Genomic DNA, 22,020 nt, shown 5'->3' with positions numbered 1-22,020 from the left:
TCAGTACTTATCGGTATCATTAAGAATCTGACCAAACTGCAAAGTTGAGATTAAAAGTTTGCAGGACGTTTTGTTAGAACAAAATGTACCAGCTTAATAGTGCTGAAGACTGAAGTTCTTTGTGTACATAAAAACAGAGCATAGACCTGGTCAATGCAAGCTTCTCTTGTCCTTCTGTAGCAAATGGTTGAAGAGTACCACCTTTGTAATTAGATGGGTTTTTTTTGCAGTAGTTAATAAAAACAAGCAATTCATTTACCAACTGTAACAAAACAGCTATTGGGGAAAAAAGGCTTTTCAGTCGCTGCCAACTCTTTCCAGATTCCTATCTGGAAACTCAGAGAAAGACCTGCACACTTCTCAGAAGCATCAGTTGTTCTGTTGCTCCGCATTCAGCTTAAGCTTTCATGGCCAGAGAGGCAAATGCACTTTTGTGCTTTATGGAAGAAGCACATTTGTTTGTCTGCTAATACCGGCAAACCTTTGCACTGCCACAGTGCTAAAGCTATTATTTAGTTCTAAAATTGTCTTACTAATTGCCATCACTCTTCTAGATGGGGTAGTGTTTCTGGAGAGGAGTGATTAATGTTCTGCTTTCTGCACAAGTTCAGGGAAACTGGTGGTGTCTGGAAGTGGGAGATTAGGTGGCAACTCCATAGACGTTCCCGCTTCTGTTCTGGAGGATAACAGTAGCAGGGATGATGCTGGGACAAGCACTTTGGTGTGGGATTAGAGCTTGCTCTATTCTTGCTCATACAGCTGTTCCACATCAGAGCAAAGGGTCAAGCTAACTGTCAGGTGTAAATGTGTCTGTTGGTGCTGCAAAGCCAACCCTTGTGTGCACAGAAATAATCTTTGGCATATATGTGGGTGCTTGAGTCTAACAATATGAAGCATGCCTCCTGCTCCTCCATGCTGCCCTACAGGCTTCTCTGCACGCAGTGCTTCTGGGTGCTTGTGAGTTTTCCCTCGCAACATTCCTGGTAGGCTGGAATATGAATGGGAACTCCCCCTCCCAACCCCAGATTCAGCCCAATTTAGGAGCATGGTAATTTCAACTCTAATACTGAAACACAGGGCTGAACAGGTCTCTGGGTGTGAGAAATTTTTCTCACATACCCCAGTATGTAGCTGCAAATAACTTATTAATGAGGCAGCCTTAGGTGCTTTTAAGACTTACATTTTCCTACTCTGCTGTTCAGGTTTCTCTTTGATCCTACCCATTAACACTTTGTATTTATACAGTGCTGGGACACTGAAAGGGAGGGACTTTCTGCACATCTAACAGTCTCTGCAGCATCTTGCAGACTGCAGCTTATCTGCTGAGCCTGGCAGGATGGTTTTTCTCCTGTCTCTTTCTGAACAGGAACTCAGGAATGAGAACACATGTACTGTGTGAAACACTGTTTGACCAATCCTTTGTGTGGGACACCCACACTGCATGTGCTTTCTCTTGCTGCTGTTCCCAGCAGTGCAGCTGTCCTACAGCCTTCGAACATATTTCTTCTCCCTTGGATCCAATGTCTTGGAAAAACAAATTTGATTGATTTCTTGCTCAAATACTTTCCCCTCCTATCCTGTAATTAACTTGCTTGTGGGGTCTAGCTAAACCTGCTTTATCTTAGGTGCCATCTATAGTTGTCCTGTTGCAAAACTTGACTGTAGTAGAGGATTTAAACCAAATGCCTTTGTGTCAGTTTCTGCTATTTGAGCAGCTTTAAGGGTCATCACAAATAAGAATATTCTTACCTAGTAAACTTGTTGTTCAGTGTGGATTGAGATATTTCTCAAGCAGAGCTATGCAAAAGATTAAAGTAGTGTCTATTAATGGAAGTCGTAAGTTTTGGCTTATGTAACTCTACAGGGTAGTGTGTTTTTTTGTTTCATATTGCAAGGAAACTGGAGGTGCCTTCAGCATTGTATCTAAACAGTGAAGCATACACTGCAGAAAGAATTTCATTCTATATTTAACAGCTTCTTTGAATAATAAAAATCATGAACATGCTGCTGAGACTTGAAGTCATGGTGGCTGCTGGTTGTTGATATTTTACAGTGACAGCCTTGCTCTGCTCACAACGTTAATGAAATCAGTAGCTCACTTGATGTCTGGGTTTGCACCAAAACTTGCAGGTATGTGTGTTCCCCGTGCTGCATTGCCATGTGCTACAAAAGGTGTGCGCAAAGTGTGGATGCAGCACTGTTGCTTCAATGATAATACTCTGAAAATAGTGAATATATAGTGCAAGGCTATCCTGGCCAGTGGAGCTGCAAGCATAGAAGTACAAACATGCTGTGCCTACTGCAAAAGATAGCAATAAAAAATGCACTGCTTGGTCCTGATGTACTTTAGTGAAACTGGATGCAAAAAACCCAAACACTGCAACCTGTTTATTCTTTAAAAAGTAGAAATTCCCATTTGTTTCAAAGCATGTGAGAGAACTGGGATCATTCTTGTTCTAATTATTCTCTATGAAAAAGAAACCACCAAAAAACAACAAACTGTTTGCAGAAACAAAATTGTATGATTAAATATAAGTGCTGTAACTGGTTTAATCATTAACAAGGAATCTGTGTAGTTATCAGGATGTAGTTATCAGGTCAATTAAACAAACTCCTCTCCAACCCTCAATGTTTTCTAATGTGTTTGGTTGTGGGTTATGCAGATAAGAATGTTTTTTGCACCCTCTACAATTTCTTCAGTTGACATCACAGGTCATGCCTGCATGGTTCATAATGAATGGGGAATATACATTTTTCTGTCATTTATATCATTAATTTCCTTTGCTGGATGATGCCAAACCTTCCCTGCTGTGCGTAACTCCTGTCTAGCTGCTAAGGATGCTCCTGGAGGAGGAACACCTTGACTCTAAACCCCGCCACATTGTACCAAACAGTTCCTCCCAGCTATCAAGGTTGTAGCTCGTGCTTATGCATCTGTCAGCATTAAGAGTTTGGGGACAAGGCCACGTGTTGTGAATATTTGGTGATGTCTTGAGGTGGGACTTAAAATGATGCTGTTTGTTTAGACCTTGAGGTAAGGCTTTTCTGCAGTGTGGTGTGGGAGAAAGAAAGGGTGAGTGCTCACTGTAGAAGTCTGATGCTTGAAAAATGGACTGTGTTGATGTTTTCTGCAGCTAGGTGTGAAATGACCCTTTTTATCTGTAAGCATAAAAAGGTAAAAAGCTGTGCTTAAAAGCAGCTGGAGTTTGGCTTGGGAAATGGGCAGTAGGTCAGGGGAGGAATAAAGCAACTAGAGGGAAATTATATGCTAGAACACTACAGAGTGCTTGCTCCTGTTTCTGCATCCCCCAGGCCTGCAGTACAGTCTGCTTTTCAGTTCTGTTTCAATTCCAGTTAGTAAGGCCAGAGAAGATGCAACTGGGAGGCATGTGCTCAGCCTGCCTGGTCAATGCCATTTCAATACTTGTTTCTCTAGGGAAAGTTTTGGCCCTTTTATCAAGTACAATGCATCAGTGGGCACACATCCAAACCCAGCCTTCTGCTACCCTCTATTGGGAAGAGATGAGATGAAGGAAAGCCATAGTCTGAAATTCTCTGGGATGTTCCGCCAGCCTCAGCTTCTAACCTGCAGACAGGGGGAGATCTGATCCAAGCAGTGTCACTCACAGCCAGTTTATTCTGAGATTTCTCCTGTTACGAGTATTTTTTTGTCTGGAGACACTCCAGCCTGACGCGTAGCTTTTGTGCTGCGTTCCATCCAGTCCCTCTGGGGTGACCCAGAGATGTTTTGTCCTTGTGCACAGCTTGCTTCTTCTCATGCACCTACAGAGTTTCTTTAAACATCACTGACAAAGGAGCGGCTACTGGACAAAATCCCTATGGGGAGAGGAGGGTTCTGGGGATGTTGGGACCTGCTGCTGGCAAAGGGGGACTCTTTGTCTTCAGATAGAAGACAGTGTTTTGCAGCAAAGATGGGTTATTTAAGTGGAACACATCCCAGGGGGTGCCAGCTCCACCAGCTGCTCCCTCTTACTTGTGGCAGAGGTAACAGATGACCTGTGGGGTGTGCAAGTAAACCTCTGCTATACAGTGGTGCTTTGAATTGGTGGAACCGCAGCACTGCTCGCTAAGCAGGCTGCAGGTTTTGATGCTGTTGCATGATTGCTGGGGAATGAGAAGCTGGTGAGACTTCAAATAGGTGGATGGGAGAAGAAAGGAAAGTGTCCAAATAGCAAATACCTGTCTTTCTGTCTATCTGTGCTTGAAATCTTGATAGCTGAGCTTAGGGAATAATATTTAACACAGCTGCTAACGGAGTGCAAACAGGCATTCCTCCTCATAGTGCTCCTTCTGAGACAACAATTGTTGTCCCAAATCACAAATACTGGAGCTACAGCAGAGAAATAGAATCATTTAAATAGCTGAATCAATGTCTGAGCTGGGAGCAGGATGGTGCTTCTTCAAACTCCTTTTTTGCTCTCTACCCTACAGCCCTCTGGGATTGTAAAGAGTAAAACACAGAGGTGTACCTGCAACAGCGTGCAGTTTCACTGATCATTTCCAAAGCCATTGTGCTCACAGCCCGTGAAGAGTAAGGAGGGAGGAAGAAAAAAAATAAAGGGAGAGTTTCCCTATAGCCATCCTAGCGATTACTTTGAGTCCCCGACTACCTGCCCAGCTGACAGCCGCATGCCGTACCCCGCGGTTATTCATCCGAGGGGAGACATGGCAGCGTGATGCACAGACATATGGCTGCGGAGCGCACAGGGGCAGGCTATAATAACAACAACAACAACAAAACAAGGCTCCATCTGGGGCGTCCGAGCCCGCACCTGTGTCCGCCCCAGCCAGCCCGGTGCGCGCTGCTGCGCGGAGCGACCGCGCCCCGCGGAGAGGCTGCCCCTGCGGGCTCCGCGCCCGGCCCGGCTCAGGAAGCGCCGGTAGGGAAGCGGCGGGGGCGGCTGCCGGGGGCCGGGCCGGGTTGGCAGCGCGGCGAGGGGCAGCGCGGCGGCGGCAGCGGGGGGGGGCACGGAGCGGAACAATAGCGGGCGGAGGGGAGGGGGCCGGCGGCGTCGGGGCTCGGCACCCCGCCCCGGGCAGCCCAGCCCAGCCTAGCGCAGCCTGCGGGCAGCGCAGCTCAGCCCAGCCCCGGGGCAGCCGCCCCGCAGGCAGCGCGGAAGGGATGATGAGCCGGGCGGCGCTCGGCTGGGCTCGCTGCTAAACGCGCCTCCATCCCTCCCTCCCTTTTCTTTTCACTCCCTCCCTCTTTTTCTCTCTGTCTCGGCTCTCCTCCTCCCTAACTCACTGGATATTACCAGCCGCTGGGCTCGCCGCCTTCTCTTCCCCAGCCATGAATCCCACCGAAGGGGCGGCGGAGGAAGGCGCTGTCCCCGACTCGGAGGTGGATGCTTTCTTCCGAACAGGTAGAGGAGCCGCGGGGGAGGAAGGGGCCGGGGCAAGCGCCGGGCCCTGCCTCTGCCGCGGGATGTGGGCTGGCGGCGGTGCGGGCACCGGCGGCTACGGAGCCTCGGGGGGTTGATGTGAGGGGGGTTCCCCGCCCTTCTTTTTGCTTTGTCCGCCGCAGACCTCTCGTCTCGGCTTGCCCGGGCCCTCTCCCGCCCCCGGGAGGATGCTGCTACTGCGGAGCCGCCGCACGGGGCTGCCCTCCTACCACTGGCCAGGGCGGGAGGGGACCGGCTGGGCTCCCGCCCCCGGCAGGCACAAAAGCTCCGCGGGGATGCTCGAAGCGAGCCGCGTAACGGAGCCCCAGGGCTGGGCTTAGCCCCGAGCGGCGGCAGCCACCCGGGAACCGGCCGTTTCGGGAACGCGGAGCCGGCCGTCTGCCCGGCATGGCTCGGATCCCTCCTGCCGCCCTCGGGTGGACGACTAGGGCGAGGGAGCCTCGGGCAGAGCTCGCCCGTTGCTCCCCGGGGATGCTGAGCTCGCCAAATGTTTCAAGGATATGTGAGAGTGCGTTCCGCCCTTCGCTTTCAGAGGATGCTGAAGTGGAGCAGAAGGGTCGCTGGGCTGCGGCGGAGCGGGGAGGGGGCCTTCGTTAGTGATGCAGTGATTAGTTAAATGCTCTGGGCGATGGGGACGTGCTGCGTCGCTCACCCGTGGTGTGGTAGCCCTCAGCTTTGAAACACGGGTTTACGCAGGATCAACATCTCTACTGAAACAACTTGTGGTCAGCACTCCCCCGACAGAATCAGAATCTCGAGAAAGTATTACAGGATCCTTGGTAGATTTTTAATTAAAAATTGTAAAGGATTAAGTGCTTGTTTCATAAGGGGATTGACCCTTGGGGGGTGAAGGCTGACACTTATTGGCACAGCTGTTTGTCAAGACTTTGCTTTTCAGCTGTTTTCTTCCATCTACCTGCTCATTAGCTACAGAGTGATTTGAGATCCATTTACAAAAAACAACAACAACAAAACCACCTGAACAATTATGTAATCACCAAAACTTTAAAGTAGTTAAATCCTGAATGCTGCAGCAGCTCCCTGCGCGCCCCATCTGTGTGAAAAGCCTTTGGTCTAGGGGATAGCTGTAACCAGGTCTGGCTGTATGTACCTTGTGATCCACAAGCCATTAAGTCATAGGTATTTGCCTGTTGATAGCTCACCTGGTTACAAGTTCATTTCCCGAGCCTCCACAACATCAGCATTTGTGGGCAACTGATGACTTGTTTTAGAAAACCAAAAAACACGAGAAACGAAAGAAAAATTGTGCTGATTTTCTTTTTAAGGGTCTCCTCACCTTTTCTCCCCTTCTTGCTTCAAGTTAATTCATTTCCCTGTGACACTGCCTCCTCAGCGTAAGCATGTTAACAGAATTGAATTTGGAGAGAGCCAGGTCTGTCTAGCTTGTATGAAAAAAGCATTTCTGAAATGAGGAATAGGCACAGAGAATTGTGTGCTGAGGCATTTCTTCCACTTTGCCTTCTCCACCAGCAATTTCACCTGTAGATCCACAGATATGCTGCTGCCTGCTTTGGTCTCTTGATGTTTCTGGAGGAAACAAAACCACAGAAATAGGGGTTTGGAGGGGATGCCAAGTCCTTGTGCCAAAGCATGTATGTATAGACCATTCCTGTTGGTTGGCTTGTCTAATTTGAAAAGCTTTGGTGAAGGAGCTCACAGAATTCTTGTTTCTGTACTGCTAATGTAGCATTTTGCATGCAAAAGGTGACATGGCAAAATCTTAGTAACTCATTTTGGTTGTCAGGTGTTACAATGACCAGGCAACCCACTGAGAAATGGGGAGAAAGCAAATGATAGTAGGCGTGGCTCACGTTGGTTTTCTGCACTGTTGGTGTACTGTTTGCTTCTTGAGGCTGTGCTGGAGCTGGGCTTGGTCTCACTTGGTGGCAGGAGATCAGAAACTGAGGGGCTTCAGAGGGAAGCTGCAGACAGATGCTGCTGACTCTTCCGTTCCTCTTTTCCCCGTCAGTGACTGAACAAGGACTGGGAGGGAGATGGAGTCTGGTTTGTCATAGTTGCAAAGACTTGCATAAGCTCAGCAGTCTTTTTTACTCTGTGTGAGCATTTTTCTTTTTCTTCTTGTGTGCTGACTTGTATTCTGGATTTGTCAAGCATAACCATGGTGTCTTTCGTGCCTTTAGTCATCCGCAGCAAATAAAATATGAACCTACGTGGTTTAAAGAGTAGCTGTTTCACCAGCATAAACTCTTCCTGAATTCACTGCTAATACACGGCAAAGCACGAACTCATTGCTTTCAGTGAAAAAATGAACTCCAATAGGCTAACATCTCACTTGGAGGCTTTTAGCAAGCAGACAGTCTGTGCTGGAGCCAGGAGGATCAATTTCTGCCTGGGACCAGCAGGGCTGCTGCTGGCAATGGCGCTGTGGTCAAGTGTTGCACCAGCAGCACCCAAAACTGGACAGTGAGGTCCCTTAGTGATTCTAACATGCTAGAAACAGCATGTCTCTGAACTGTATGTGGAACATAAAAGTGAGGGAATTAACACAGGATAATAAAGGCAGATCTGTTCTGGAGCATGTATGGGTGAGAGGTAGGAATGACTTCAAGAGAAGCATGGATTTAACACTTGTGTGGTTGATGCTGAAATGTAGTTAAGCATTCCTAGAGACACAAAGGACTAGTCTAATTTTTACCATCGCATATCCGCAAGGAGGAATTCTGTCTTTTAGAGAATTGCTCCTATGTAACTGGGATACATTACACCAGGCAGAGGGACCTTAAGGGCAGAAATGAGGATTGCAACCTCCAGCTCAGATTTCCAGGATAACAGAGGCTGCTGGATCAAAGCAGCAATTTCTGCACTGAGTCTATCACTTCTGTTTGAGCTCATGTTTGAGTAAGAAACTAAATCTGTGCCTAGATATATCTTATTAAGTTTCTTATGTCTATTTTGGTGACAGATAATGAAATATGAGCAAGTTCTCTAGAGCTCTCAGCTGTCTATATTAAATGTGACTGAGAATTTCATGTTGCACAGAACTGAATCCAAATATCTGTTGTTTCAAACATAAAGTAGGTCTCTTTGTATCTGTACAAATGGCAGACATTCTTTGGTTATAGACATGGGGGGAAAGCTTTGTCTTTGTGCCTAAGCTGCAGGAATTTCTGCAGTGTGGTTTGGAAGCAGAGATCCAGCATATAAGAAAATCCTTTTCCAATGTATTAAAGATTTATAGAGGTCATTGTCAGAACAACTTAGCGAGCTACTGATTACTGAAGGGTTAATCATCAATATTTACTGTCTGCTAGCAGTACCGTTTTCTAAATTACTTTTTCTGGCATTTAAGTATAACATTGATTACATCTGATGTGAAGATGCCCAATCTGTCATTGATACTTCCTGTGGGTGAGCTGAAAATTGATACTACTCCATCTCCTTTGCCTGCGATGAATTATTCCATTTGTTTTCAGCCTTCCACCAGCCTGTTAGACTTCCAGCATTGTTCTTTTGCGCACAAGTGACTGGTAACTCCACTACTAAATAACTTAAAAATGATGGCCAGTGTCCAGGCTGTGTGATCAATAGGTGTGCTTGAAGTGATGTCTGCACAGAAGTGTTCCTCGAGGTTGATGGAATCAAGTGTCTCCTCACAGAGCAGATGAACTGATGCAGTCTAGTTGTCATTGGGATGAAGTGTTTGGGTGACGCATGGCTTCCTCACCTTGAGACTTTATAATTCATGAGATCTGGTGATGTGCGTTGATAAAGGATGCTCTGGTATACAGTCAAATTGTACTCACCATTTGGAAAGCTCCAATATTCTTGAAGGTGATGCTGTTAATTAAAATCCCCACTGCTCTGTGGAGGCTCTGACCTCCGACTCTGTCAGGAATATGAGATTTGCTCCTTTCTTTTCCTATTTTCTTTTTTTTTTTTTCTTGTGACTGATGTGGGCAAGAGGACAGTTGTGTCATTTCATGTGTGGACTCGCATCCTTCCAAATCCCTGTCAGCATGTTGGGCTGTATGGCTCTGCCCTGCTGCTCTGCGGGGCTCCTAGGGGAGCTCTGCTACCCCAGGAACTGGCAGGGATTTTGCACCTAGATGCAGCAAAAGAGATGTGGGCGAATCAATGGGTCCTGGCAGGAGCAGCTATCATCTTCCTCCCTGGCCCTGCAGGTTCTGATCACAAATGGAGCAGAATCTGCTGACCTGGGGGGCCTGTGACAAATGGGGAAGGATCTGTGTTGTCTGATCCTGGAAGGGAGTGATTTAAATCGGGGATTTAGTTCAGAAAAGGTGTTCAGAGGAGTGTTTCTTTACTCTCCTTCCTTCCTCCTTGCTCAGGTATATGAACAAGGTATTGGGGTTGCCACCTGATAGTAATTTGTGATGTGCTGCTTGTGGCTGAGAGTGCATTGTGTTATAGTCCAGCAGGAAGATATTTGCTCTGTTTGATGTTAATTATTGAATGGAGTTGCTTCCAGAGGAAAAGGATCGTTATACCTCGCTTCTGTTCAGAGCTGGGAAATAGTGAGCCTCACAGCCCTTGATTCTCAAAGCAGGGTAAAGTAGTGCAACTAAGACTGGAGCACAGACGCCAGTAAAGTTCACAGGTGCTGCGGGTGCATTTGATGTGGCACCTGCAGGTGTTATTGAGTGGGGGAGGGCTCACTGCTTTCACCTGACTTTAGGGCAAAGCTCCAAAAGAGCAAAGTGCTATCCCAAAGTCTTTTTATCAAAGCGGAAAATGTAACTATTGCTGCTTCCCTCTGTGCCAACCCCCACGTTGTGTCAACTCTCACAATCTCTGCTTTTGAATGTGTTGGAGAAACTTGGATTTATTTTATATATTTTTTTGTGGATTCCCCCTCTTCAAACACACCTCTCCATGTTAAGAGCCCTCTGGGGACCCCTGCAGCCAGACAGGTGTTCTGGGCTTCTGGAAGGCTCAGGATGAAGTATTTTGTTGTTCCAGCTGCTGTGACCTTATGGTCTCTAGGAAGTTTGGTTATGGATGTAGAGCTGCTTTATTGCTCCATGGCGATGTGTGCCGTGCTGTACTCAGAGGTATTTTTAAGTACTTCATAGTTGCATCAAAGAAAATGCTTATGGAGTATTAGGCCTTATAAACCCATAGTGCTGTACGTTTTACGACTGAAACCTAAAGTAAGTTGTGAAACAACTTAGAGGTATTTGTGCTTTTGTTTGATTTGGATTGCTGTTCTGCTTTTATTATTTCTCTGGATAAACAACCTCTGTTTTACAGGCTTGTGTGGCACACATGCCCTGTGTTTAACTGAAAGACCTGCGGCATTGGGGGAGTTTTGCATAGCAACTCTGGTGAGAATAACAGTGAATATTATTATATGTGTTGCAAAAGAAAGATGGGTATGAAGAGAGAAGGCAAACAGAAGTCCAATAGAATTGTCTGATTGGAGAACACTACAATGCAGAGGGCTGTGAAAGAAAAGTCATGATATTGTGAGTCTCTTTTTTCCACTCATCTCTTTGACAGACTGTGTTACTGTCACACAGATCCAGAGGACTTCAGAGGAATTGTTTGGGAATTTTCACTGACATAGCCAGAAACGAGAACTTGGCCCTGGCACTGCAGCAGCAGTCATAAATCTGGGTTCAAGTCAGTCACCTGTGCAAGGTGTGGGTTGCAGCTTGTTGAAATAGGATTCACTGCATTTTGGACTGAGGATGGAGTAATATTTCAGGAAAATATTTACATTTTCATATCGTATTTCAGATCTGGCTCAGAATGAGTTTAGTGCTTGAACTCAGGAGAAGGATTGTTCTCTGCTGTAAGTCATTGTAAAAGTTACGTGTGTGACTGCTGAGGAATAACATCAGTTTCAGCCACTTTTCATTTATTATATTTTGAATGATACACTAAAGAGTAAAACTGATATATTCAAATTGGGTATGTTCTGTACTGGGGTGTGAAACACCATGTAAAAATTGAAGGTTAAATAATTCCTGTTTCCTAATCAAAGGCTTAGGAGCTAATTCTGTTTCTGCTTTTAGATAGAAATGTTCATTTTTATTTGCTCACTTTCATTAGCTGCTGCCTAGAATAAATTGTCTTACTGGCGTTCTTTCTCTCTTATCAACATTGTGTGGCTTTGTAACTAAAACCTACGACTGTCTTCAAATATTACACAGTACAATGACTGAGGTACATGGGTGTAATTTGTCATGTTCCCACTTCAGGGCAACAAATTGTCTCTAAGACTGAAAATAAATTCCTTTTTGTAACCTTAACTATCTGAACCAGCACTGCAGTTTCTCTGATGGAACAAAACTACCATAATTAGGCAGACTGTAGTTTTTAGTGTAAGGTCACATCATGCTTTGCTGAGAATAATAAGAGGAAATGATCTTCAATTTAAGATCTCAGTGACTGGCAGGCCAGCTGCTCTGGTCATTTCTGTAAGTGAAGTGGTCTTGGGAAAAAGGGTGAGTGAATGTTGTTTGGAAGAGAAATTAAATTAACCTTGTTGTGTAAATGGTACCCATGTAGACTTACTTGAGCTTTCAGGTTTTTAAACTCTGATTTGTGTGTATAATAAGCTCTGCTGAAGTAGAAGATACGCTTTATCTTCAAAATAAAAATCATTAAAAGGGAAAATTTCACTCAAAGATACTGCATTCTCCTTGGGATTGTGAACCTTCCTTTGAAAAGCAAGTGCTGGATAAGGCAGCAATGGCAGCATGTCCTGCTGCAGTGGGGTATGAGGACTGGAAGATGGCTTTGGCTGGTTTATTACCTGAAATTAGAATATATGCTGCAAAAAGAGCCTTCTGAAGGCTCCCTGATGATATTGGTGCTGCTGGCGTAGTTCCTGGCTTCCAGAGTGTACCTGGGTGCTCTCATTGCTACCAGCAGTCCATGTTGGGAGCCAGTGGCTGATGGGGACAAAGGTGTCTGCATGTCTGTCAGTCAGGACAATGGCCTGCTGCTGGGCTGCGGGGAGGAGAGCGGCCGCTTTGTGTGGCAGGGCAGGCATGGCAGATGGCTAATTGGACATGATAAACCACAGGGCAATGAGGAAGAAAAAGGAGGTCTGTAGGGATTATCAGCTTATATCTCACATGGTTAAAAAAAATACATATATATATGTCTGTGTGTGTGTGTATATATATAATGTATATATGTATGCACTTATTTTTAAAATGTTCTTTATCATCTGAATATATAAGAAGGGGGACACTAACTATCCTCTTTGCCTTAGCGAACATGAGGCATGCTTTATTAGCTGGGGGCAAATCATATTACTGTACGAGAAGGTGGGCAAACACACAGCCCCCAGAGACACTGGCATGGCACTTAGGAAAATTAGCTGTGCATGTTTTTCACTGATCTTTTAAGTAAATATCAAACTGTTGTGCCAAACAGCATCCAAGCTGAAAACAAAGCTTTGTGGCAGCGTTTTTCAAAAGGATGGGAAGAAACTCTGCAGTCATTTGCCTGGTTGTGAATAAACCACCAGTTTTGCATCATTGAAAAGTTGATTAATGACGACATAAGTTATGTATTAAATGTGTTATATTAGACTTAATAGAGAACATTCTGTACAGCCAAATCTTGAGACACTTACTCTAACAAACTTTCACTTATTTTAAACAGCTTAATAAAAAATGGAATGGAAGTCCTCAAGGTATGTGTCAATCCCAGGTAGCTTTCATGTTAAATTCATGTCCTCTTGACATGAGGTCTGTGGGGGCTATGGGAGCTGAAGGCTCATGCCTACCTACACTGTGGTAGCAGCACAGATCATCTTCTTCTTTTTGGTTGTAATTCCTTTTTCTCACTCCTAATTTAATGGCAAGGAAACACACAACAGCTTTGGGACTAATTCCATAATTTTGGGTAATTTTTCTGTTGCTCATTAAGAGGGTTTAGGAAACAAAGCTGTAACAGGGTCATTGCTTTGGTGGCTGCTGTGGTGATCCGCAGTCCTCACCGGCTTTAACACCCTGTTTTGTAAAATACCATCAAGTGCCTAGGATATTTCAGTATTTTACCATGTCTCGTAATACTAATGTTATGGCATATAACAGATACATTTAAATTGTAGTAAAAATAAATCTGCAAGAGGTTAAAAATAATAGCTAACAAGAAATATGCAGTACTCTGTGGTAGCAGATTTACTTTCTGTGGAAACGTCTGGACTATGTTTCTCTTCTACTGTTTACTACTGTCTTTTCCCACAGGACAGGTTTAGTGGAAATTCCAGATGCAGAGTTTCAGTTGGTTGCTGCTGGCTTCAGCAGGCCCTTTAGGCTGAACCTGTCAGTCTATGCAGCTCCTGAGGCTCCAGGGCCAGGAGACCACTGGAAGAATTGTAGTAGTACTGAATCTTTCTATAGGACTAATCTCTTTTGGGCCCTATAATATTGTCATCATGTTATGATGGTTCTCTACTGGTGTTTATTTCTGTTATTGTCTCGGTTGCTGATTAGTTCCTTCTGAAACGGATGCTACGTGAACAAAAAGATGGTCTCTGCCATGAAGTACTTACAATAGAAGCTGTGGAGTGGATTGGGAATTCATTTAACCAAAGACTGTCTTTCACTTTGCTCTGCTTTTGAATGTGTCTGAAGGACAAGCCCTTGGCATCAGGGAATTGGACACTGGATGTGGAGCACAGGGAATGGCTGAGAGCAATGCAATGAGGGGGGGAAGAAATAAGAAAACTGTAGGGAAGCCTGAAATACATGGAAGAAAGCAATGAGGTTTTCCAGCAGAGTGCTTCAGAGCAGAGCTGGAAGGCACTTTGCTGGGAAAGCAGCCACAGCTTGCATCCTATGTGGAAGGGAAATGGTGATGTCAGTGTGGGGAAGGTCAGAAGCCAAAGGAAATCACAGAAATGAGACAATAAGAGGTTTGATTAGAGCTGGATATAGCTTTCAGGGTGGAAAGCTCAAGGTAGGATTTCAGACATCAGGAAAATGCCATCAGATTCTGGCAGCATGCATAGCTAAAGGAGGTAACAAGCTGTGCCTGCACATGTGCCATGCTCACAATAAGGAAGGTGGCCATATGAGGTACTGCACAGTATAGGAAAACCAGCAGGGTTTTCTCCAGCAGGAAATTCCCCTCACCATCTAAGACTGCTTTTGTCACACTGGGATCTTTCAATTGTGATTGTACCCAATGCCTGCCTTGCTTTGATGCTGCAGAGATTTGCCTATGAAGTAGGCACACTGAGCCCAAATCCTCTTGCTTCACATTTAATGCCTCTTGTTCACAGAAAAATGTCATGAAGAGCCAGTCTCCTTGGATCTGACTGCCACTGCGTTCACAGCAATTTAACTTTCCTGCTCTGCTTTTCTGTGTTGAAGCAGAGTTCAGGAATGATGCTAATAGAGTCAGTCTGAGGCATTCAGATAAATTTAGTACGAAGGAGCCAGTCAGGCCTGCCGGGTGAATAGTAATGATCTTGTGAGCTTCAAGGACTCAGATCCATGGTGTGTGATCCTCTGGTTAGCAGCTTGCTCCAGTTCAGCTCAATCCTGCTTGAAAGTTAGCTGGGGTGTGAAATAGGGCAGCTATCTCACACAGGTTCCTGCTGCTCTGTTATCTGTCTGCTTCTGCAGGTTATTTATCAATTTCCTAAAGAAATGGTCTTTAACTATTTGGGGGCCTGGAGGAAGTTGCTGATGCTGATTTAAAACATCTCTGGTGCTAATACTGAGCAGAGGAAAAACCTGATGGGCTAGATGGGTTCAGATCAATTAAAACTGATCTGCGTGGTAATGAAAATCTGTAACAGTGCTTCTCAGCCTACAAGTCCTTATCATGGGAAAAGATTTCAAAAACAGGGAAAACAAACCTGCGTGTCTACATCGCTGAGCTGTGCAGTAAGGTGTAACTGGCAGCTTGGCCCTGCTTGCTGTGATTGGAATTGGTTTCAGTGCTTGATTCAGCTTCAGCTCCATTGCAGTGTTTTTGCCTGAGACTTCTGGTGGTTGCATGCAGTAGTTCAAAACCAGGGACTGGTGGGTTCCCGCTGAGGTGTTCAAATGACAGCTTCCCACAGCTTCTGCCTGGGAAGTCAAACAATGCTGGAGATGTGCAGGATGACCAGCAGTTACATTGCCTGCCTGAGCTGTCCTCACCACTCCTTGGTATCATGTAGCAGTAGAGATAACAGCACAGATAATAGAGATAATTGTACGGATTTAGTAAACAGATTTAGTAAAGCATTTCAGAACACCTGGGTAGTGACAGTGTTTGTGTAGAATGGGGAAGTCTTATTACACCCATTTGTGAAAGAGGGATAACCAGGCACAGAAGTGTAGCAAGTGGTTTTCTTGAAGTTATGTGGGCTTTGTGCACTTCTGCGTGTGTAAACTCAATGTTCTGCTCACGGAGCACATCCTGACGACTCTGCTTGACTTTAACTTGCATTGCTGGGTCACAGGCCAGGAAAAGCACACCAATACCTTTGTACCTTAGGATTGTCAAAAGTCACGGCTAAAGTGACAGTGACATCAGCTTGGTGTGCAAACACTCAGCTCTCCTTAAACCACTTGATGTGGGCACCTATATATGGATGCAGGTGACCTACTTCAGACAGGTTGTACAGTTTGCTCTTAGTCTTGGAAATAGGATTAACACACCTTTCCTGTGTCCACACTAGCCGGTTAGATGGCTTTAAGATATTTATTATGCTGACTCTCTAAGCATACATAGGTCAGACCCACATCTGGTCCAAAAAATGGCCTGATGCCAGCAACAGTAGAGAAGCTGCCGTAATTTAAACAGGTGGAAATTCTGACCTGTGTCCAGCTGACAGACTCAGGTGAGAATGCTACCAGAGGACCGGTAGCAGAGTAAGAAAATTTCTAATTTCATGCGTTAAGGCATTCAGATGATGTTTCTCATCACCATGGTATCCAAATGCTTAAAAAAAAATGAGGCACTTGGGTGCAGCGTCCATTCTGCTTGCTATTTGGTACAGTCCCTTGTGCTTTTTTTCATAATGAGTGTGCTGCTGTGAAAGTTACATCTATTAAATGCTAAATGTAAGAGTGATTTAATGACATGCTATTAAAAAGTTCCACCTACCTAAAAATGCTTTGCTTTCCAGCCAGGTTGGTAATATATTCCATATTTTACAGAGATCTCTTCTTGAAGCAAATGCTGTCAGGAACCATTCAGAGCTCTGATCTTGCTTTTTTTTGGTCTTTTACGAGTGCCAGGTTCCCTTTTGCTACAGATCCAAGTGCTGCGCCCCGAGGTTTGTGCTGTGGATGTCTCCCACGGGTGCATTGGTTACTTGGGGGCATGGGGAGGTGCCTCCTGGCTGCTTCCACACAGCACACTTTAATGGAGCTATAAACATAGTATGTGATTTCCTTTCCTTGGTCTCATTTTTCCTTATACTTTTTCCTCTCAGTATTCAGCTGGTGAATGTGGAAGCTACATGCTGCTTTTCCAAATGGAGCAGTTTGTTTAATGTGGAGTTTCTCAGAGTGGAATAAATACCTGTGGTCTTCTGAGGAACTCAGAACTGGATTGTAGTTACTACCTGTGTGCAGCAGCAACATTCCCTGGGTGAGGTGTGAATGAGAATTACAAAGAGATGTGAATAAGCACTACTCCAAAAAGTAAATTGCAGACTGGCGAGAAATAAAGTCATATTGCATATTCAAGGGGAATATATAGCAGAAAGGAAAACTTCCTCTTTGGAAATTACCTTAGTATTTCTTATTTAGGGAAAGAGACTGTGCAACGTATGGCACAGACAGTAACCGTGGTCTGTGGGCTGGGGAAGCTCTCTCCTCTGCAAGTAAATGCTGTTGCCCCTGCATTGCCCTCCAGTTTGGAGTGCAGCTCTCATTTGTTTTACTTGCTGCAGCTCCCCAGCAAAAGCTTTCCTTTCGTATATATCTGGAAGATAAAGGAAAGAGCATACCTGGCTCTGAAAGTCTCAAATCCAAATGAGCCTCTCCTGTTGAACTGAGCAAAAGTACCTGGGGGGGGAAGGGAGAAAGGGGTGAGAGTCCATCATCCCTCTTTTCCTGCTCCTGGGGTGCAGTGACTCCTGTGTGCACACAGAGTAGCTGAATTTCAAATGACAGGACAGAAACATTATATAGATAAAAGTGAAAATCCTGGCATTAATAGGATAGCACAGAGGGCAGAATTGGTGTGCCTAACTAGCAGGCACATGAAGTGCACACATGAACAAAGCAGGACTAAGCTCTTCTTTTTTTTTTTTTTTTTTTTTTTTGGTCTACCGTGCAGCAATGCTAACAGCTGCAGCTAATGACTTCTAAAAGGATCTCCTCTCCTGGCTCCCTTTTTTTTGCCCTTACAGTCTATGTATGTATTTTCTCTAGGATGAGAGCTGTTCCAGGAACTGGATTAAAGCTTTTCCAGTCATTACTTTTCTTTTTGGTGCAAGAACACCCTGTGAAGAGTAGCTCAGACAGCAGCCTGAAGCACTTAGGTTTCTGAGTTAGCCAACTGTAGCAATCTATTTTTAAAAGATTATTTTCATGAATTGGATTTTGTGACCTGATTTGAACTGGTCTTGGACACACACGTGTTGTGCTGAGCCCACAGGACTGTCCCTGCTGGCCATCTTACCACTGCAATCCTGGCTGCTTCCTGAACGGATCTGGCTCTGAGGCTCCATCTTTGCCTGGCTTGGTAGGGATAGCATATCAATCACTTATCAGGCAGTAACAAATTATTCTCTTCCTGCTTCTTTGCTGTCTTGGTGGTGGACGGAGTTTCGGGTCTGCTGCTGGAAAGAGCAAAACTGTTTGTAATATTCCAGTTTCTTGGATGTCCTGTTTCCCTTCAAGTGGTGGGAGTCTGGAGTTGTGGCTGTTTCCTTTTATGAAATGCCATTACGTTTTTTATTTTGACTATCTGTAAAAAGTGATTTAAAGCCCTGCATGGTTAAAGAGTTTGTGCAGAGATTTATATAGGTTTCACCCTTAATTCTGCCATTGACTTACAGATGTAGGTACTATGTAAGACCTTAAAGCATGCATTACAAAATCACGTATCTCTATTGCGCCAAATGATGATGAACAATCTTGATTTGGAAAGCCACAAGCTGTTGTGGCATTGGTTCCTTACATCTAGTCTGGACTCATCCTCGTGCAGTTCCTCTTAACATCAGAGGATGCAGGAGCTCTATAGAAGCACTCTGGTGGGCAACTGGCCCTGGCTTTATCTTGTCACAGTAGGCATTCAAAATATAGGAGTAAATAGAAGCCTCATATTCAGTCTCTTGAAACTGTCTCAATGTGCCTGTTGTGTAATTCTATACAGTATTTCCACTATGCTGAAGTAATTTGAGTTTATTCTCCTTCCAGAAACAAATGGGAAAGCTGTAATGTATTGCTTTGGATTAGATAGCGTTAACGTTCAGAGAAGTGTTTTATTTGTTTGTTTCAGTGTCACACTTTTACGTACAGATAAATAAATATCTTAATTGGAAAGCTGAAGGCTTTCATGGGAGTGCTTATCATACAATAGTGTCCTGCAGATGGAAGCTGTCAGGATTCCTTCAGCGTAGATGTTGCTGGATCTATTATTGGCCCATACATGTTTAAGTCCCAAAGAAACACCTAGATACTGAAACTGCATTTTGTTTGAAATTAAAACTGGAATTTTACAGTTTTGAAGCAATTGGAGCAACTAAGAGCATCCCCTTTAACTCAAGCAATTTTTGGAAATGAGGCCTTTGTTCCTAATATCCTGACTAGATAACTATGCTGTATGGGATAACTGTATTCCTCTAACTATATGCTTTGGGATAACTATATGAATTTATTGCTTTTCTGCTTTTCTTTTCTAAAATTATACCTTCTAACACTGCTGTCCACAATAAGTATTTGCTGAATTTGCTTGTCTAAACTGATGCATTTTAGTCCTGAGAGGTAATTCATTCTTGTGATTCTTCCATAGGGCTTCAAGATGACTATGCTTGTTCTTAGCATCTCCAGTGACTCTGCATTACTGGAGCACTTCCCCTACAAAGACAGGCTGAAGGAGCTGAGCTTGTTCAGCTTGAGAAAAGAAGGCTGCAGGGTGATCTAATTGCAGTTATATCACTTTCAGTACCTAAAGTGAGCCTACAAACAGAAGGGGAATCAACTCTTTGAAAGGGTAGATAACAGCAAGACAAGGGGAAATGGTTTTAAGTTGAGGAAGGGAAGATTTAGGTTGGATGTCAGGGGAAGTTCTTTCCAGAGATAGCGGTGAGGTGCTGGAACAGGCTGCCCAGAGAGGTTGTGGATGCCCCATCCCTGGGGTTCAAGGCCAAGAGGCTTAAAGGGTACACCTGTTGTGTGCGAAGAAAGGGAAAGGCAGACTCTGGTTTTCTTTAATATCCCAAATCAATGGGTGCTTGTTCTGATGCTGACTGGACCCAAACTGTAGCAAACCAGTCTTCCCCATGTTTCAGCTTTCTTCTCCTTGTTAGTGTGCAGTGCTCATACAGAGCAAATTACGGCACACCAACTTTTCTGTTTGGAGCTCTTGAATTGTGCGTCCGTAACTTTTCTGAGGCTCACTCTTAGGCATAGTCTGGTTTGCTTTATCTGCTGGGACAGCTCTGTTGGTATTTCTAATGGTACTACATGCAGTCAGCAACATTTCATAATAAAGTGGAACACATCCTGGAGTTGTATTTGCAAGTGGAAATGTGATGAAAATGCCTTGGCATTCTTGTGATAAAAGAGTGAGTGTTGCATGCCTGTGAGATGAAATGGTTGTTCCTTTATGAGTAGTAACCATAATTTGAATAAAGGATTGTTATGTGAAAGACTACCATCTTTTATTAGGTTTTCTATTCTATGCATCTCATAATTTCTATGTCAGAAGTGTAGGTTCTTCAGGTTTTCTTGTTCTTAAATATCGGTTATCCCCTTGCTGTGATAACTGAGTCATTGCAGAAACAGGATTTTTGCATTGGAATAATCCTAGAAGAAAATATTGTTTTTGTGAAAAGCAAAGCCCGTGGTCCTGTTGTTTGTGCTCCTCTTGTTGTCATTAAAGCTATCTCTGTTAGCCTGTGAGAAGTCCACATCATCACCAGTTTCTCCTGCTGCTGGCGCCTGCAGTGAGACCATAATCCTGTGATTGTCATCACAGTGCCTTCCCATATAATGTGATTTTACAAATCTAACACTGTGCTTTCTCTGCAGGAATAACTACAACAGGATAGGACATGAATAGCAATACTAGCAGGAGAAAGCAAGAGTCCTACAGTCTGATAGTGCTGGACAAACAGCCAGCCAATTTTTCACCTTGTGGTATCAAGGTTGTAGATAAGTTTAGTGGATAATGCAGAATTCTGGAGATGGACATCCTAATTCTGCTGTGGCCTGCTGGGTGACATTAGGCATTTAGCATCACTTCATGCCTCAGTTTCCCTGTGAGAATTGGGTAATTGTCTGTGGATGAAAAGCACTGTACAATAATAACACTTAAAGCAATGCATACAATGGTTATTAACACGGAACACTGTCATCATCTCCACTTTATAAATGTGAGGAACTGAGGCAGAAAATGCTTTGCCGAAAGCTATTGATGGAGGCAGGGCAAGAGTCCTCATTAGACCTCTGGAGCTGGCGGCTGCCTGGGCTCCACACTGCTCTGCAGTCTGCCTGCCTCGCAGTGCTGGTTAAATGCAGGGGACCTGGGGTGTGGGATAGGCATAGCCTCATTCTTGTCAGTGCTCCAAGTGAATTGAGTTGGGAAAGTAATCAACAAAGGGTTGTTTTTTGTTGGGTTGTTTTGTTTTGTTTTGTTATTTTTTTAGGAAAAATGTTTTTGAGCCCTCCAGTTGTAACGAGAGTGTGTTAACAGTACAAAATATATGGGACAGCTTTGTCCTAATTAGTTTTCCATTGAAATTAACAGCCCTTGAGTTCAATAGGAATGCATTTAGGCTGACAGAGTGTCATTGAAAAATTCTCAGCACTTTTTGCCCTATGGTTTTGAATATGAGCTGAAGCTTGAACATCATGGAACCTCTCCTGGGCAGAGAGGTTCTTCATTTACTCTTCATTTCTAATGTTTTCCCTAATGTTTTTAAAGCCAGCTTCTTTGTGTAAATTGAGTCCATGTTATTTTAGGATGTATATTTAGTATCCAACCAGTTTGTTTTTTTTCTCTGAAGATCTTGGACAGCAAATCCATTAAGAAATCTCACTGTTGCCAAACTAGTTTAAGATATTTGGAACTTCAATTACCTGCTGAACTTTTAAAAAGTAATTTGGTAATGAAAGCAGTGAATGCATTCTGTAGTGTTTAAGGATTGCTTACAGAGATAAAATGGTTTTGGCTGTATGTCAGATAAATGCTTTTATTCTGAAGTATATGCTCAACAGTTTTTTGGGTTATTTTTCCCCCTTGAATGGGTCTGAGGAGTCTAATCCTTCAAAATATCTCCAGACAAATTCTGGATTGCTAATTCCTTTATTCTTAAATTAAAACTATCACTTAGCACTTTGTACCTAAAGATAATCTTTCACCTCTGGATCTGGAAGAATTTTACAAAGCCAAGTGTATTCAGTCTAACCAAACTTCTGCAAAACAAGGAAATATCATTACCCGTTTTATGGTG

General features: G+C 44.1%; 1 protein-coding gene across 2 annotated transcripts in view; it reads left to right on the top strand.

Annotated features, from left to right (window-relative positions):
• The first annotated feature begins 5,079 nt into the window (after positions 1 to 5,079).
• Positions 5,080 to 22,020, top strand: part of KALRN (kalirin RhoGEF kinase) — a 449,507-nt gene continuing 432,566 nt past the window's right edge. For both annotated transcript variants that reach the window (XM_048953841.1, XM_048953835.1), the window contains exon 1: positions 5,080 to 5,384. In XM_048953841.1, the coding sequence (XP_048809798.1) occupies positions 5,312 to 5,384 (73 nt within the window). In that variant the 5' untranslated portion in view covers positions 5,080 to 5,311. The remainder of the gene's footprint in view (positions 5,385 to 22,020) is intronic.

Source organism: Lagopus muta, chromosome 8 (assembly GCF_023343835.1).
Source record: "Lagopus muta isolate bLagMut1 chromosome 8, bLagMut1 primary, whole genome shotgun sequence".
Classification (NCBI taxonomy): domain Eukaryota; kingdom Metazoa; phylum Chordata; class Aves; order Galliformes; family Phasianidae; genus Lagopus; species Lagopus muta.
The sequence above is the reverse complement of the archived record's forward strand: the minus strand, read 5'-3'. Positions and strand labels throughout refer to the sequence as shown.